Source organism: Manacus vitellinus, unplaced genomic scaffold (assembly GCF_001715985.3).
Source record: "Manacus vitellinus isolate BGI_N305 unplaced genomic scaffold, ASM171598v3 scaffold_8_pilon, whole genome shotgun sequence".
Classification (NCBI taxonomy): domain Eukaryota; kingdom Metazoa; phylum Chordata; class Aves; order Passeriformes; family Pipridae; genus Manacus; species Manacus vitellinus.
The window spans coordinates 1,932,323-1,946,010 of NW_021940864.1; the positions used below are offsets into that span (position 1 = coordinate 1,932,323).

General features: G+C 40.3%; 1 protein-coding gene across 1 annotated transcript in view; it reads left to right on the plus strand.

The window, feature by feature from the left end:
* The first annotated feature begins 10,113 nt into the window (after positions 1-10,113).
* Positions 10,114-13,688, plus strand: part of LOC103767611 (follicle-stimulating hormone receptor) — an 85,238-nt gene continuing 81,663 nt past the window's right edge. Inside the window, exon 1 of the mRNA XM_008934785.2 lies at positions 10,114-10,298. Coding sequence (XP_008933033.2) covers positions 10,114-10,298 — 185 coding nt within the window. The remainder of the gene's footprint in view (positions 10,299-13,688) is intronic.

Genomic DNA, 13,688 nt, shown 5'->3' on the forward strand with positions numbered 1-13,688 from the left:
TGGCACTGCTGCACTGAAGCCAAGGACAATATGGACTATGTGCTTCTCTCTTATATCCCTTCATATCCCATAATGTTAGCTGTATCCTGTTGGTACTTTTCTGCTTCTTTTATTGTCACACTCATTTTCAGCTGGTATAAATAGCATGTTGACATTTACCGAATGGATCCATTGTTGGAATCAGGCTTGCTTCATGGTTTTTGCATAGATGTTGAAATGTTTATGAGGACTGCGGGAGCACAAACACAGAAATCCTTGAAAGTTTGGTGAATGTCAACACAGTTTGTGAATAAATCTTCACTGACCCTTATGGTTACACTGCCACGCACGGAAGGGTTGGACAGATTAAAATGGTCCCAAGAGTAGCACAATATCCTGAGTAGATACAAACTGCTTTGCTTGTGCAGAGCAGCAAACAAGCACAGCTGGCTCATGAGGACAGCACTGCAAGCACTGATTTAACAGATTATTCTGCAATCCAGAATCTATAAGGAAATTTTCAGCCTTCCTGCATTCTGAAGAGGGCATCCATATTTGGTCAAGGAGCCTTCTTTTCACTTCCCAGAGCTGCTGTGGTTTGGGAGGGTGTAAAGCACTATCCTCTAGCTTTGTATTTAGACAAGCAAGAGTGATCTCCCTGAGCCTGGCTACGTGGCACTCTTTCTCCAAGGGTACACCACACACTACTCTGCAAGCAGAGGCAAAGTCACTTTACCCACATGCCAGGCCAATCAGGAGTTAGAATGTGTAAGATTGGTTAGCACTGAGCATGAACTAATGAGCCGTAATGAGATTTCTGCTCAGCTTGGAACACACGCGAAACACACTTGCAAAATATCACAGAGATACTTTTTAATAGACAGTAAAAAAACCTCCCTTGAGAGCTCTTCAGTTTCCAGGTATTTTGAACTTCACATGGACAAGCAAAAATTAGCCAAGATGTGGTCTTCATTACTTTGGCACCATTTAACAGATTGTGCTTTGCCTTTGCACTCCACCTTAAAAACAGCAAAGAAAGGTGACCATGAAAGGTAAAATGCACCCTTCCACAGACAGTTTTGTTTGGGTTGTTATGCCCAAATTGTGGTCAGCTTAGTTCAAAAGATATTTGAGGTTGTAACACAACAGGATATGTCATTTCTTGATAAATTATATCATGCTAAACCCTGTCATGTGAGTCAAAAGGGTAAGGAAAATTGTAGTAGAGGTAGGAAAAATGAAATATGTTGGTGGAGCATGACTTTTCTTTCTGCTTTGAGTTTACAGTATTCAATAGATTTAAATCTTTTTTCAATATCTAAAATTTTTCTTCTCTAACCCATCAGTGAACCATATCCCAGCATCGTCACAAGGGTGGCAGCAGCCAGAAGAGCCTTTCTGAGTGAAAGACATGCAATCTGTCAGGGTGGGCAGGCTAACACAAATCTGTTAGCACTTTCTTTTCCTACGCAGGTCAGTCTTCTGGTACACTGGCCGGATTTCAATTTGGGTAGCTGTACATCTGTCGGGACTTCAACTGTGGCTTGTAAAGTTTGTTTGAATCCTTTGAATAGCAAGTAAGTCCTATGTAAATGTCAGGTGTGACAGAGGAATTTGAGGTCTTGACTGGGATGTGAGGGAGAACCACAGTGCATCTCTGTCCTTCCCCATGCTCGTTCTTATGGATGCCAGTGAGTTTCCTGGACTGCAGGCAGCAGTGATGCTTCTCCGTTGCCAGGTCACAGCTGGATGTGTAGAGAAGCACAGTGCAGATGCCAAAAGTGGCTGCAGCTGAGCCAGGGGAAGGTCAGAAGTCCTGTGTGTGGGTTTGAGTGTAGGGCCCATAAGCACAGCTTCCTGTCTTGGGCACATCACTATGGGGATATACTTGTGCACAAACCTGCATCTCCCTGGGGTTTCTGCTCTGCACCTCTGTGAATCTACCCACCACCAGGCTGCAGACATGCCATTAGTTTCCCTGACATCATCTGTAAAATGATGTTAGAGGTCTTTCTGTGCTATAGAAGTGGGGATAAAAATGAGCATTAGAACCACGAGGCACTTTGAGAACATGGTAATGAGGACTATAAAGCACCTGAGAGAGATGGACAAGCTTCTTTTTCATCATCTGCAGAATCTCATTAGTCTACCTGCCATTCCTTTCTTTGCCTTAAGAGCAATGTCAGGATCTTATTCTTCTCCTCCTTTTGCAGAGAACTGTGACTGACCTGCTCCCTCTGTGCTGAGAGCACTGGCAGGCAGATCAAGCATTGGAGGCTCCTCTTTGTCGCCTTCCATGCAATAACCTGCTTCCTGGCAGAAAAAGTGTCAAAGGAAAAATATTCCAAGGAGGAATATATCACTGGACAGTCTTATAGCACTAATTCGAGCTTGCTGAAGCAAGTTGGAGCTGCTCTTTTTCATTTTTCCAGGGCTCCAGCTGCATAAAGACTTAGACATGCCCAGCTTTCCTTTCAGTGCTCATTTGCTTACTTTTAAGTGCATGTGTCATTTTTCATTATTTTATATGCTAAGGGACAGATCCTGAATTTTTTAGTCATGTTTGGCAGAACCTTGTTCCATAAATAATCCTATTAACTGCAGTGGATCTGTTTGTGGCAAACAGTGCTGTTCAGCAGCAACTGAGGAGTCCCAGCAGGAAGCGCAGGGAAGAGTGGAAGAGGAAAATGACTGCTGGAGATCGGAACAGTATTTATGTTTTAATGTAGCTCCATATCAGTCACTGAATGAAATAAAATAATTTTTTTACTTTGCTGTAAAAGCTTCAGCAAAAGTAGGCAAAACCTCAAATGCCCTTTGAGGGACGCTTTAAAATGAACGTGCAATATTCATTCTCACTGTATTGTGCTAAAAAAAGACTCGGTGACTCTTGGGCTCCTAATTGTCACCTCAGGCAGCTTATTTAGCCTACCTGTCATGAAGGTAAGAAATATACAACACACTGTAACTCTTGCAAAGTAAATGAGCCACTTTTTTTAGCCTTCCTCTGTCAATATTAATAACCCACACTAATTGCACAATGCTTCTTTTTTTCTTTTCTCCTTTTTTTCTTCAATCTGCTACAGGGATTAGTTAGTTACTTGCATCTTCTTTAGAGATCTTAACAAATGTTAATTTGTCCTTCTTACCTTTATTTTTTTTTAAGTGTCAGAATGAAATTAATTTCCCGGAAGGATATTTAGTGTCTTTCATGTATCAATCACGGCTGAGTTCTTCCTTTTCTCATGCAGAGATGGTTTCTCCTAAGCTGTAGGAGGCCAAGAAAAGATACAGTTTTACACATTGCAGAGTATCTTGATAGTGTTTAGGGACCTATGGTATGCTGTAAAGGTATTTCCATTTCAGACCTCTTTTATGTATTCAATGCTGGAAATTCTCATCCAACCTGAGTGAATTTCAGCAAACTTAATTGCTCTGGCCAAACAACAGGTTAGCACTGTCTATGGGCTGATTGGAAGTACTAGAAGAATTAAGCAAGTTTTCTCTTTACAGAAATCTCAGTATTTCATCCTTTGAAATTCCTCACGTATGCTCTGCCAGGCAGCTCTCTTTCTTTAATATGAGACGATAATTATGGCATGTTGTGGAGGCATCATTAAAGTTTCTTTAACTCATTTTATGTCATAATAAATTGTACTTGAACGAATTAATAGCCTCTTGAATGTCAATGAGTAAGAAGTTCAGGTTTGTTGCTAAACTGCATAGCTTCCTGAATGGCAGGCTCATGAACTTTGAAATGGTGGACAGGAGGCATTGCTAGCCTATTTTTTTCATGCTGATGAACATTTTTCCTTTATTTATGGATTAAAGACTAATAGCTGAGTAGTATATTTTAACCATGCTCAAAAGCAATCAGACCAAGTAAGTCCCTGAACAATCCAGTTTGACCTCACACTGGTCCCATAAACCTCCATGACCTGTCTAGAAGTCTGTGCCACTGCTTGTCTTCTGTCCTTAAGGTGAAAAATTATCTCCTTGTAACCAACCTGAATGTCACTTGTTTCAACTTGTGTCTGTTACTTTTTCTTCTCCCACCCTACACTTTGAAATAAACCTGGTCCACTTCTTAATCACCATCCCGCTGGTGCTGGGGACTGCTTTTCTGAGTCCACAGGCCATCACTTCATAGGTAGCAGGGGCTACTTTTAGGTTCCCACAGGCCATCCCTCCCCTAGGCTGAACAAACCCTGGTCTTTCAGCTTCAGCTCACAAAGTGCTCCTACCCTGACCATCTTGGTGGCCTACCCTGAACTCCCTCCATTAAATGATGTCTTTCTTCTACTGGGCATCACAGAATGGATGCAGTGCTGCCAGTGTGGTCTAACAAGTCCTGAATAAAGGGGAATAATCACTTCTCTCAGTTTACTGGCAGATCTGCTCCCTGAACAGGCAAAGCCCACTCTGCCTCGCTGAGAGGAGTTTGTCCTCCGCAGGTTTGGGTCTTTGCATTTGTCCATGTTGGATTTCATGAGGTTCTACTGCTGCCAATGTGAACAGTGTATGGTTATTGATGTCTGTAGGCAGGTCTCCTTGACATTACAGTTAGGCAAGGTTTCTCCTGCCTCTCATCTCTGACCTTCAGATACCCTTTTCTGGCTGGGAAAGGTGGCAGGGAAGAATATATGATGCAAAGTGCGATTCTAGGCAGGCTTTGGTGTCTCTTGTGCATTATTTTGGTCTAGTCAAACCCACTCATGGACAGTGGAAAGAAAAAGTACTTCTATAACTGTGCTTCTACAGACATGTGATAGAAGCCTAGCAGATGGGCTGCGTCTTTTATTATCAACTGGGGATGAACAGACCTGAACCCGAGGAGCAGTACTAGATGGAGTGGCAAAGATTATTCTCTGATTTCACTGTTGTCTCTTGCATATGTCTCCTGTGGTCTGAAAATACATGAGGTGATATATCCTCAGATTGCCTCAGAAAAATCATATAGATAAAGGGCTGAGTGGGAGTTTGTCAGCCATCAAAGCCACGGAAGTATTGGGGCAGAGTGAAATAAAGAAAGTCAAAATTCCCCTGCACAAGCACATGCTCATTGCTGAGAAATGTCAGCAGAAGCATTAGAAGTGTCCAAGACCCTTCTGTGCTGGGCAGTGTCCTTCCTGTGCTAAACAAACAGGCAGGACCGTTTACAGCAGTTTCTAACTCGCTTTTAAGGAGGGGGAGGTGGCTAAGAGGAGCGAAGCAAGAGACACAGTGTAGTCGATTATTGCTGCTCCGCAGTCTGCAGAGGTACGATTTAATAAGGGGACAACTTATCACAGCCAAGTTTTGAAGTCAAGAGTCAGGCAGTCACAGGAAATCTGTGTGAGCATAATTCCACAAAACTTCTAATCCTCTCCTTACACTAGTGTGTGTTGTCTTCCCGAGTCAATGCACTCCCTCTGGTGGCAAATTTACTGTCTCAGTTTCACTCTTTTTTTGCAGTTAAGGTTGCATATGAGCAGATGGCTAAAAAAAACGAGAGAGCAAGAAGCTACTGCTTTTATTAGGCTACTTTATCGTTTTATATTCTCGACACTGAGGGCACAGATAAAGTCTGTCCATTCAAATGTATTTAAAAATAATCTTCATACGTAGAAAAAGAGGAAGCTAAAAATATTCTGTTCAGAAAGGCTAATTCTGGAAAGAGCCTAAAACATTATATTTTTATCAGGTCAACGGTCTGTTGGCCTCAGTGATCTGCTGTTTTAAAACCCATGTCGGTCATTCACAAAAGGTAAATCAATGATGTGTTGAAGTCCCTTTTAGTACTTTCCTCTAGTTTCTTCTTAGGTGTCTATCTGTTCAATCTCACACTGCAAGCTTTCCTAAATAAAAAACATCTTTTTCTGCTCATTGCATGGTAGTCAGGATAATAGGTGCTACTGCTGCCTGTAAAGTATAGAGAGAAACTATGTGATGGAAATCATCAAAAGAGCAAGAAATCTCCACTCTGACAGATGAACTTTTTTTGGGTGTGGTTTTTATATCATTTGTTCATACAAGTGATTTATTTGCCTACACATTTTTAGAGAACGCTTATTGTTAAGCAAAGCCAGTATTAAAGTGGTATTCGGTAATTAAACACTATTCTAAGACTGGGAAACATCAGTGGAAACAGTATTTACTTAATTAGCTGTCATGTTGTGTTTCGAAAGACAGAAACAAAAGCAGACACTGCTGTGAACTTGCTTGCCTGTAGGTTGATACACTCCAGCACCTGGTGAGCTTCCTGCCTTAAGAAGAAGAGCTGTTCGCACACCTCCGACAGCTGGATTTAGATGCTGAGCTGACCACGTCTGCACTGTAGTGGAAGGACTTAGAGTTGTATTTGGAGCAGGTTTATTGAGGGCAAGAGAGAGAGAGAGAGCGGGGATGGCTCATTTTAATTTCCACTGTAACCTCACTAATCTGGGTGACAGAGTGGCCTGGGACAGGCACTGCTGCTTGGGCAGAGTTTGTAGAACCCTTTTATTCCTCTGGCTTAGTGCTCACAGAATTAGACCAAAGCTAATTTTAGAGCCCAATGTTGATGTTAGAGGCCAGTCCTATCAACCAGACTCTATTATCACTGTCTTAAAAAAAGATTCCTTGGTGACTATATAACCTTGAATTAACTGTCTGTCCCAGATGCCATCTAATTTCATAATCTGTAATGTCATCATTGAATATCTGTCATAATTCACTTAATTGCATGTCTGTTGCTACAGTACTTCAATTTGGGCAAATTTCTGTTTTCTTACTCAGGAAAACAGTTTACACTCTCAAGACCAATTTGCCAGCTGGAGCACAGTTCTTCTGCAAATGGATGCAAAGATAAGGCTCTTGTAAATATCTGAAAGCACCATCATCTCTGCATTTACACATTCAACAGTAAGAATCTCAAAGACGGTGCATCCCAGCCATCTCCATGAGATAGGTCCTTGCTCCCAGCACATGATGCTCTGAAGGTGTCAACGTGTGTAGCTGGGGCAGGTATGAGTCTGCCACCTGCATTGCTTTCAAGAAGCTAATGAGGAAGAAGTATGAAACCCTGTGATGGCACAAGGATGTGGGGCATATTTAGGACTAGCTTTAAGTGACTGTCACGGATCATCTGCAACAGGTCCCTTGGGTTTTCAGGCATGGTTGTAGCTGCAATCATGACACTCAAGAAGGACTTGTGAGTGCAACCTCCCCAGAAAGAGACCAGGAAGTGGTTTTTTCCCCCTCTTTTACATGGATGTTCTTCCTGAGAGGACACAACTGTGCTCCTGAACTGGTAGTTAGAGAATCATCACCTGATTAATCCATCCAGGGGACTGTAATGATGTAACTGTGTGCCATTTGATAGTAGTGTAAAGAAATTAGGAGAGACATTCACAGGTCAAAACATTAATAGACACCAGAGTCTGTTCTTTAAGACCTTGGATCATATGTATAAAACAATTCAGACAACCTTCTGAATCTTCATTTATTCTCAGATAGTTTTAGTGTGGTGTTGAATTAGTGCTTGCTCCAGTATGAATGAAATGTCAGTTCTGTTTAGCATACTAGTCTGGTTTTATTGAATGTAATGATAACTACATATTTCCTTCAAAGTCTTATCTCCACAGTATTAAAAGAGAAACTTCTGGTCTGAGAGGGAGTTTTTTATGACTTAATAATTTTCATCTCATTCTTAACTGTTGTAAATGAAAATGTATATGTACTGTACTGATAAAATGGCCTCTCCAATCAAAAATGGGAAGGATTGAATTTTTTTTCATTAAGCTCATGATTTGCTACTGAACCTGACCTGATGTTTTAGAACATCTATGTTTTACTAGTTTTATTAAATTAAAGTATATTTGTTATAGTTTTGGAAGTCACTAATAATTGCAAAGACATCTTGTAGCCCCGGTGGTATTTTTTGATCTCCTTACTTTTGCATATGGAAGAATTATTACTATCATCTGAAACAAATTTTGTGGTTTGATATATAAAACCCAGAGTTAATCAAATTGCAATGTCTTCATATCAGTGAAAACTATTTTGACATTCAGAGAATGTTACCACTTTTTAAACTATGTCATAAATATTACTATCCATTTCATCAGTATAACATGACCATTTATATGGATGTATTTCAGGATGAAGAGATATGGCTTAAATTCCTCTGTAATTAAATATTCTTGTGCTTTGTACATTTCTCAGGCTTCACCTTTCATATTTTGGGGGGCGGCGGAGGGAATTCCAGTCTGCTTTTAGACTACAACTGTAGAAGCTAGAGACTTCTGTTGAAAAGACAAAACCCCAAAAGCCTCAAATGAATTGTCTTCCTGGCATTTGCTTAAATCCTGAAGTGTTCCAACTTGCTATGGGCTACAGCAAAATTTTACTAAATGGGAATTTGTTTGATCATAGGGTACAATTCTGCATTTTATATCATTTTGAGTATGAAGGCAACCAAGAATTTACTTATTTCAGAAGATCTTGTAGGTTTAAAATCTTTCAAAGGAAAGGGCATAGAGATATATGAGAAAAAAAGTCACTAATGTTTTAGAAATTCTTTTTTTTGGCAGTCACTGTCATTAGCAAAATGGACTGTTTTACACAGACAATTAAAGGAATACTATTACAATTCATTATAAGCTTACCATTGTTAAAAAGAGATTGTCATGATTTTGTCTTACTTTTTTTTTTTTGAATATTGCTCTTCTCATCTTGAGTAACTTTAAATGGCTGGGGGGAAAATAACAAATATTTAGTGATGTTTGGTAAAATTGGGATAGCTTTTAAGATAACTTGAAAAATTACTTTAATTCCTTTTAAAATCTTAATTAGCTCCCTTCAGAAACATCTACATTATGAGGCTTATTTTAAAGGTGAGAAGGATGGAATCTTTTGGTCAGCACGCTTCAGAGAAAAGGTGATGTCTTCTGTCTCATTACATGTGTTTATGCTTTTTGATTATGGAAGAAGAAAACAAAACCAGCCATTAAAAGAAAAAAAAAGAAAAAGAAAAAGAAAAACAAGTTAACAGCAGATTTTAACAAGATTAAGAAATGTGAGTCAAGCTCAGGAGAATCACCTGTGGCTCCCTCACTTACTTAAAATGCGTACGATTTATAAGAGCTGTGTATCTGAAACAGCTATTTACAGTTTAAAAGAAAAACAAACAAACCAAACCATGAAACCAAACAAACAAACCTCACTTTTCTGTCAAAATGCTCTCTTCAGGCATCTTGTAGAGTAACCCTGGTTCCAGACAATACCCTGGCGCAGCGACAGCAAAGAGTTCACAAGGTCCCTTTCTCAAGGATTAATATTTGTAACAAGATATTTTAGCTCAGTCAAATAGTAAACATAACAAATAAGGACTCAAAGAGTCCTTAGAATTCAACATGCGGGCCTTCTGATGATATTCTTGAAGCTGTTTTGCTCCTGTTGTGTTACAAATAGTCATTTGGCATATTTCTGGGATTTCTTTTCCAGATGATGAAATTAGTTTGCCAGTCCACAGAGATTATTGGGATTGTAACATCTTCTTCTGCTTGGGTTCCTATAAAGGTACCAAAGAAAAAAGGAGATGAATCAACAAGTGCATAAAGAATAATCACAGCTGAAAAAAAGGCATGTTATTTAGCTCTGGTTTGAGGATTGTAGAGCTTTTAATCTATGAAATAGATTATATGCCATGTAAAAAATAACACACATCTTTTGCCTAGGAGGAATACAAAAACAGGGGCTCTTGGATCCATGAAGGGGAGCAATAAATAGAGTGTTTCTCCTTCAGGGACAAAAGGGTCTGGGCTGTATAAAGTAAAAATGCTTTGTTGTCCCTTTTGTCCTTACCAAAAAATACATGTGGCTGAGGAGGAAGGACCTTTTCCCAGGGCAGATATCCACTGCATTAAAAGAGCCCTGGTTAATACAGCTGGGCCCCATGATTTCAACACTACTTTAAATATAAAATACTTGTGTCATGGAAAATCAGCATTCCTCATCCCTATTCCTACTCTAAGGGCACAAAGAATCTGGGGTCATGAAGTGAAACTTGCTGAGGATTCATCCCCCAAGAGCCACATGGTTTGTCCCAGCTTTTGAGGCGGATCTTCTATCCAGGGAGTTGGTCTGGGAGGTCTCTGCGTTCCTCCCTTTGATATGAAGGAGACGGGCACAGATGTGAAGGCAGAGATGTCTTCAGTCCTTGCCTGTTTGCTGTTTTTCCTGGCAGGCTGCTTGGGATGCCAGCACCACGCCTGTCACTGCATGGGAAGGGTCTTCATTTGTGAGGAAAGCAAGGTGGTCCATGTTCCCCGGGACATCCCTGCCAACATCACCGAACTGTAAGTAGGGAAAGGGGATGGTTCTCAGCAGCAGCCTTGTTGCTGGCTCACAAAACAAACTGCTGCTTAGCAAGCCAAAGGTCAGGTTTATAGGGAGTATCTTGGAAGACTTAATGCTGGATGTTTGCAAAGCAAAGCCCTTCCTTCAATGCTCAGTTAATTACATCTTGAAGCTCCTCTCCATTTCTCTGATTGTGCTCATTTTAAGAACTGTGTTAAGAAACAATATAGCATGTTATAATGCGAAGTGCAGACCAAATTTTGAACAAGCTTCCTTGGTGCTGTGACACTAATTTGAAGCATAAAGTCTAAGCTTTCTTTACAGCTTGCTTTAGTGTTGTCGGAACGTGTAGTGCAACTTGTCTGCCCTAAACAACTTGATGATGAGCGCTTGTGTTTGTACTGCAGGAGGTTTCTGAAGGTTTGTGCTCATTTACCAAGAAGAAACTTAATGTTTTCTTTTTGAAATCACAAAGGCATTGCAGAAAGGATTCTGATGAACAGAGAGCAATCCTCCTCCATCAGGAGCAGCACGACTGCAGTTGGAGGGAGTGAACAGTGTGAAGATACCATACTGAGTTACTTGAGAATGGGTTTTATCTATCTTAAAGTTGCTCTTTGTTTTCCATAAAGTAGTGTGAACAATAGTGTATGGCAGCTGTTTTCTGTGTAAGTAGCACAGGCGAGCAAACCCCTTTACAGAAAGGCAAATATGTAACAGTGCAAGCGACTGTTTTCACTTTAATTTTTTTTTAAAACAAATTATATCACCCCTTGCCTACACCCACAGCTGTCTTACATCGTTACGACCTAAAGCAAAAACAAAAGGATAGTCCTGGATAAAGCCTTTGATTAATGTCGAGTAGCAAGTTTGGAGGGAGGATACAATGAAGAATGACATGTCACTAGTTGGAAAAATATACCCCTCTCCCAATTTTACACATAGTTACTATGCCACAGTTTTCCTAGGGCAGAAGTTTTGTTTTATACAGAAGGAGGAGTCATTATGCTCATTGAGTAAGCAGACTGCAGTGAAAACTTGAGAGAAATGTCTGAGTTAACCACAAAAGGTCAGTAAAAGTTTAAATCATTCTCACAACTAGAGGGAAAAATAATCCATCTGTGATGCAGGTCATCTAAATCCTGAGTGAACTGTGCTCCAGGCATATACTGCTAATTTTGTTTAATTTTGCTTTGATTGTTTCTTTAGATTACGCAGTTAAGGTCTGCCTTCTAGGGATTAAGCAAAAGCATTTTTTTAATTATTTCTGCAAAGAAGTAGAGTATCACTGAATAGCACCTGTTAGCAAAATGGGGTTTGTTCTCTCCTTGTTAACTTCTCAAGGGTTTGTTGAGGATGCTAATTTGTGGGTTCTTCAGCATAAGTATGTATTCTCTGAAACAGGCAGACATTACTGTGACTGAAAACAGGAAACAAATGCTTTCTTCTGGCAGTGCTGTGCAAATATTGGAGTTAGAATCTCTCAACTTGGCTCTCTTCTCACTTTCTCACAAAATAAACCAGCTTTTGGTTCTTCAGGAAGCAATTCTGATCCCATTCAATCAGTATAGCCCTAGGACTGATTTCAGCATGGCTTAAAAATCTGAAAACTGCCTAGGGTTGCTTTGAATATACCAAACCTTAGAATTAGTAATACGTTCAGATACGTTACCTGAACAGCTAAGTGACAGATAAATGTTAGATTTTTCCTTCAGGATCAAAGTGGAACTCTAGAAAAGCGTTTTCCTCTGCATCTCTCTGTTGAGTGCCCAGTGGGGTGATTCAGGTGACTAAAATAGGTTTTACTGCTTCAGATGATGGTGAAGGCGCACTCTTGGTAACAGAAAAAGCTTGCTTTATGTTTCTTCAAAAAGTCTCAGTGACTGAAAAGGGTTTTAAAATCAGTGTAGCAAATTGAGCACAGAAGGCCACAGTGTCTAAGAACCCTGTACAGGGCACAAGCAGTGATTTCTTGGTACGTAGATCTCCTGCAAGGTACTTTTTTCACTTAAGAGATCATTGTGGAAGTGCTGAATGCAGTCTGTTTTTGTTTGATGTAAAGGAGAGGGGTTTCTTCAGCACACTAAAAGCTCCTCACCTTCCTCTACGTGACCTTGATAGCTTTCCTAAGTTATGCTAGAGTCCTTCCCTAGTGCCTTTAAAATGTTGAATAACATGCTGGTGAATACTTTGGACTGAGAACAGGAGCCTGATAAGCCTCACTTGTTGCTCTGTGTTTCTATTTCACTACAGCTGTTTCTGAAGTAGGGACACTGGCATGTGGCAGCCAGCTCTGTCACTTGCTAGGAAATCTAAGGAAACAGATAAAAATATGGCCCTCACTAACCATTGCTGATTTTTAATTGTTATTATTATCTTTTAGTGTTTGAGGGTTGGTCACTGTCATGTGCTGCTGTGATGGGTTTCTTTCTCCCATCAGTGAGAGCTCTACACTCCACAGTTATAGTTCACAACAGTGAACATGAGCTCTGCAGCGTGGTACATGAGACAGGGTTTTCCTCCTGGTTGGATTAGCATCTCCCTTAGCAAAGTTACTGCAAAGGGGAAGGCTGGTAGCCTCTTACAGTGAGTGATTTCGTTTTGTACTTACCATGTGGAAACAGAGCAGGGATCAGAATCCATAGGGTTTCATTACTCTTCTTGCTGCTGCATCTACTTTTTCACTTACGGGCCAAAATCTCATGAGGGGATAGTTACAACTTGGTTTGTACGTTACTTTTTGCAGACTTGCAAGCACTCTGCAGCCGGAGTGCTCTCAATGTTTGCAGAGGAGTCTGTGGTTATTAGCTGTTTTGCTTTTGTTCTATCTTTGGCTGGATAGAAGAATTTTTGGGGGGTTTCTTATAGATACCAAAATACCTAAGAGAATTGGAGTAAATCCATTAGAAACCAGAGGCCAAAGGTTCAGGTGGGAAATGTATGTTCCTCTGCGTCAAAGTACTGTTAATTGCCTCTGGGGAAGAGGGGAGGGATGATTCAGTAGTAACCGAAGGCAGTTTGCTCCTTGAAGATTTATACCAGTTTTAAAATGTAATGTCAAGCTTTGTAATCCGTCATCAGTATTCACTAAGATTTCATTTTAGTTATTAGAGGTTTTGCTTTGAGATTGTAGTGCAAACAAAAAACTGATTCTCAGAAGGGATCCTTCTTAAGATTTAACAAACTACTTTCAGCAGAAATATTTGAGTATCATCAAATAACAGGATAGGAGGAAATGACCTCAAGTTGTGCCAGGGGCATTTTGGACTGAATATTAGGAAAAATATCTTAACTGAAAGGGTGGTCAAGCACTGGAATACGCTGCCCAGGGAAGTGATGGAATCACCATCCCTATAAGTGTTCAAAAGACACTTGGATGTGGCACTTGG